At 54.7% G+C, this 3,617-nt stretch overlaps 1 protein-coding gene across 3 annotated transcripts in view; it reads left to right on the top strand.

The window, feature by feature from the left end:
• Positions 1–1,639, top strand: part of TEDC2 (tubulin epsilon and delta complex 2) — a 5,153-nt gene extending 3,514 nt beyond the window's left edge. The window contains exons 9-10 of one of the 3 annotated variants that reach the window (XM_023189234.3): positions 691–881; positions 1,148–1,639. In XM_023189234.3, coding sequence (XP_023045002.1) covers positions 691–881; positions 1,148–1,294 — 338 coding nt within the window. In that variant the 3' untranslated portion in view covers positions 1,295–1,639. Of the gene's footprint in view, positions 1–587; positions 1,029–1,147 lie in introns of those variants that run through there. The other 2 variants (XM_023189235.3, XM_023189233.3) reach the window with 2 other exon arrangements.
• Positions 1,640–3,617: the final 1,978 nt, after the last annotated feature.

The following is a 3,617-nucleotide window of genomic DNA, read 5'->3' as shown; positions in this document are numbered from 1 at the left end:
GTAGCGTGTGAGGCCGGGCACAGTGGCTCATGCCTGTAACCCAGCACTTTGGGAGGCCGAGGCAGGCGGATCATTTGAGGTCAGGAGTTCGAGACCAGCCTGGCCAAAATGGTGAAAGCCCATCTCTACTAAAAATACAAAAATTAGCTGGGTATGATGGCGCACACCTGTAATCAATCTCAGCTACTTGGGAGACCGAAGCACGAGAATTGCTTGAACCCAGGAGGCAGAGGTTGCAGTGAGCTGAGATTGCGCCACTGCACTCCAGCCTGGGTGACAGAGCGAGACTCCATCTCAAACTCAAAAAAAAAAAAAAAAGAAAGTAGCTCAGGAGAATCAGCTCCTGTGAGGTAGTTATTTATAGAACTTGTTTCCTCCTTTGTATTTTCTAATTGCTTGACGTTTTAAGAGTGAAAATACACCATTTGTCAAAAGGAAAGCCAATCTCACAAAAGTCGTGCATAAACACAGTAAAGAAATTAGGCAGGCAGAGGGCCACCCCACAGAGGACTCCCTGCCAGCAAGTCCAAGCTCAGGACACACAGTCTTGCACGGGACTGTCCTGAAAACCCACCTTTCCCCTAAAGGCAGGGCAAGTGGTGCAGATGCCTGGGAGAGCCAAGCAAACAGGAAAAGCGGGGCCGTGGCTTTGGCTGCCACCCCAGTGGCCACATTCTCCTGTGCACACAGCGGTGGCGGAACAGCCACCATTACCATGTCCTGTGGGGAGGCCCCCCAGAGCCTCGCTGTCCTGTGGGGGCGGAGCGGAGCCTACATGGAGCCCCCAGCTGCTTGTCTACTCCAGCACCCAGGAGCTGCAGACCCTGGCGGCCCTCAAACTGCAGGTGGCCATGCTGGACCAGCAGATCCACTTGGAAAAGGTGCTTCTGGAAGAGGAGATGGGGGTGCAACAGAGGTCTGCAGCCTTGAGGAGGTCCTGAGGGTAGGGGCTTGACTGCTCCACCCCCCAGAACCCAGGAGGATGGGGGCAAGCCTGGGGTCTGTGTGTGTGGGTTGGGAAGTGCACAGACCAGACTGAGCTAGGGGTGGCAGGAGGGAGGGGCTGAAGCATGGGGGCCTCGAAGCCTGTCCCAGGATTGTCCCCAGCCTAGGTGCCCCTGAGACCTTGGCCCTACCCTGCTCCCAGGTCCTGATGGCTGAACTCCTCCCCCTGGTAAGTGCTGCACAGCCAGAGGGGCCGTCCTGGCTGACCCTGTGCCGGGCTGTGCACAGCCTGCTCTGCGAGGGAGGCGCACGTGTCCTCACCATCCTGCGAGATGAACCTGCGGACTGAGCCTTTCCCATGCTGCACCCACCAGGCCTCAGGACCACCTGGGCGCTGGCCTGCCAGGGAGCATCCCCTCAGCCCTGTTCAGATGGGGATTGGGGGTGTCTTCTCTGGCATTGTGCTCAGGGACCCAGAGATGCCTGTGCTTCCCTGGGAGACCTGGTGAACTGGACCAGGTGGCCTCAGTGGCTCTTCTCAGGACAACTAAGCCTGCTGGTCAGGGCTGACTTTCAGCCTTCCCAAGGCTCCTGGACTCCAGAGGCCAGCGGGGAGCCTTTCCTGACTCCCTCTGTTTTCTCTCAGTGTAAACCAAAGAGCTGCTTGTGTGATATTAAAGCCACTTTAGAAAGCATTTGTACTTATTTTTGTTGAGACAGTCTCACTCTGTCGCCCAGGCTAGAGTGCAGTGGCATGATCTCGGCTCACTGCAACTTCTGCTTCCCAGGTTCAGGTGGTTTTCCTGCCTCAGCCTCCCAAGTAGCTGGAATTACAGGCTCCAGCCACCACGCCTGGCTTTTTTTTTTTTTTTTTTTTTTAATGTTTAGTAAAGATGGGATTTCACCTTGTTGGACAGACTAGTCTCCAACTTTTGACCTCAGGTGATCCTCCCACCTCGCCCTCCCAGCGTGCTGGGATTACAGGTGTGAGCCACTGCGCCTGGCTAAAAGCATATGTATTTAAATCATGCCAAGGTGGGACTTGGGCCCTTATTTCCTTATGATTTTGTTTATCAAGTTACATCACTGGTTGATACATGTCATGCTGAAAAGGAATATATCAAGTGTATTTATCAAGATTATAAATGGACTGGGTATGGTAGGTCACACCTGTAACCCCAGCACTTGGGGAGGCTGAAGTGGGAGGATTGCTTGAGGCCAGGAGTTTGAGACCAGTTTGAACAACAGTGAGACCCCATTCTACACAAAATTTTAAAATGAGCCGGGCACGGCATGTCTGCCTATAATCCCAGCTGCTTGGGAGGCTAAGGCGGGAGGATCGCTTGAGCCTAGGACTTTTTTTTTTCTTTCTGTCACCCAGCCTGGAGTGCAGTGGTGCAATCTCAGCTTACTACAAGCTCTGCCGTCTGGGTTTAAGCGATTATTCTGCCTGAGCCTCCCAAGTAGCTGGGATTACAGGTGCATGCCACCACGCCTGGCTAATGTTTGTAGTTTTTTAATAGAGACGGGGTTTCGCCATCTTGGCCAGGCTGGTCTTGAATTCCTGACCTCGTGATCTGCCCGCCTCGGCCTCCCAAAGTGCTGGGATTACAGGCGTGAGCCACCGCACCCGGCCGAGCCTAGGACTTTGAGACGGGACAAGGCCACTCAAGGTGGGCCCAGCACTGCTGAAAGCCCCACCCTCTATAGGCTGTAGGCTATACTCATTCATTGGAGGACACGAAAACCACAAGGCCATATTGGAGAATAGGCCGGTTACTGTCTCTGCCACAGCCACCCAGCTCTGCTTCCCACTGTCTCCTGGTGCCCACGCCCAGCTCCCCCTCCTGGCGCTGTCGCTGGGGCGGGTGTGGGGTCACCGGTTCACACGGCCTCCACCAGGAAGGGCCTTTTACCTCTTCACCCTTTAGCCACTCCACTCTCACCTCCTCTGAGCCTCCTTCCCTTCTCCATGAAGGCAGGAAAGAGCAGGGGTCAGGGTTGGGCCCTCTGCGACCACAGAGGTGGATTTGCAAAATGACTTGGTTTTGGCCCTGGGACTGGGCAAGATTCTCAAGGACTCAGCCCCAGTTGTCCAGGTTTGTCCCCACTGTCATGCTGGATGATGGTGGTGAGGACCTCAGGGGCCGGCATAGAGATTACTTGTTGCATCTCAAGTGCTGGCCACAGGCGGGGTGTGGTGGCTCACACCTGTAATCCCAGCACTTTGGTAAGAATGAGGCAGGCGGATCACCTGAGGTCAGGAGTTCATGACTAGCCTGGCTAACATGTTGAAACCCTGTCTCCATTCAAAATATAAAAACTAGAGGACAGGCGCGGTGGCTCATGCCTGTAATCCCAGCACTTTGGGAGGCCAAGGTGGACGGATCACGAGGTCAGGAGATCGAGACCATCCTGGCTAACACGGTGAAACCCCATCTCTACTAAAAATACAAAAAATTGGCCGGGTGTGGTGGCATGTACCTGTGGTCCCAGCTACCTGGGAGGCTGAGGCAGGAGAATCGCTGGAACCCAGGAGACAGAGGTTGCAGTGAGCCAAGATGGTGCCACTATACTCCAGCCTGGGTGACAGAGTGGGACTCCATCTCAAACAAAAAAAGTAGCTGGGCATGGTGGTGGGTGCCTGCAGTCCCAGCTACTCAGGAGGCTGA

Source organism: Piliocolobus tephrosceles, chromosome 17, assembly GCF_002776525.5.
Source record: "Piliocolobus tephrosceles isolate RC106 chromosome 17, ASM277652v3, whole genome shotgun sequence".
Classification (NCBI taxonomy): domain Eukaryota; kingdom Metazoa; phylum Chordata; class Mammalia; order Primates; family Cercopithecidae; genus Piliocolobus; species Piliocolobus tephrosceles.
This window is presented reverse-complemented; position numbering and strand designations above follow the sequence as displayed.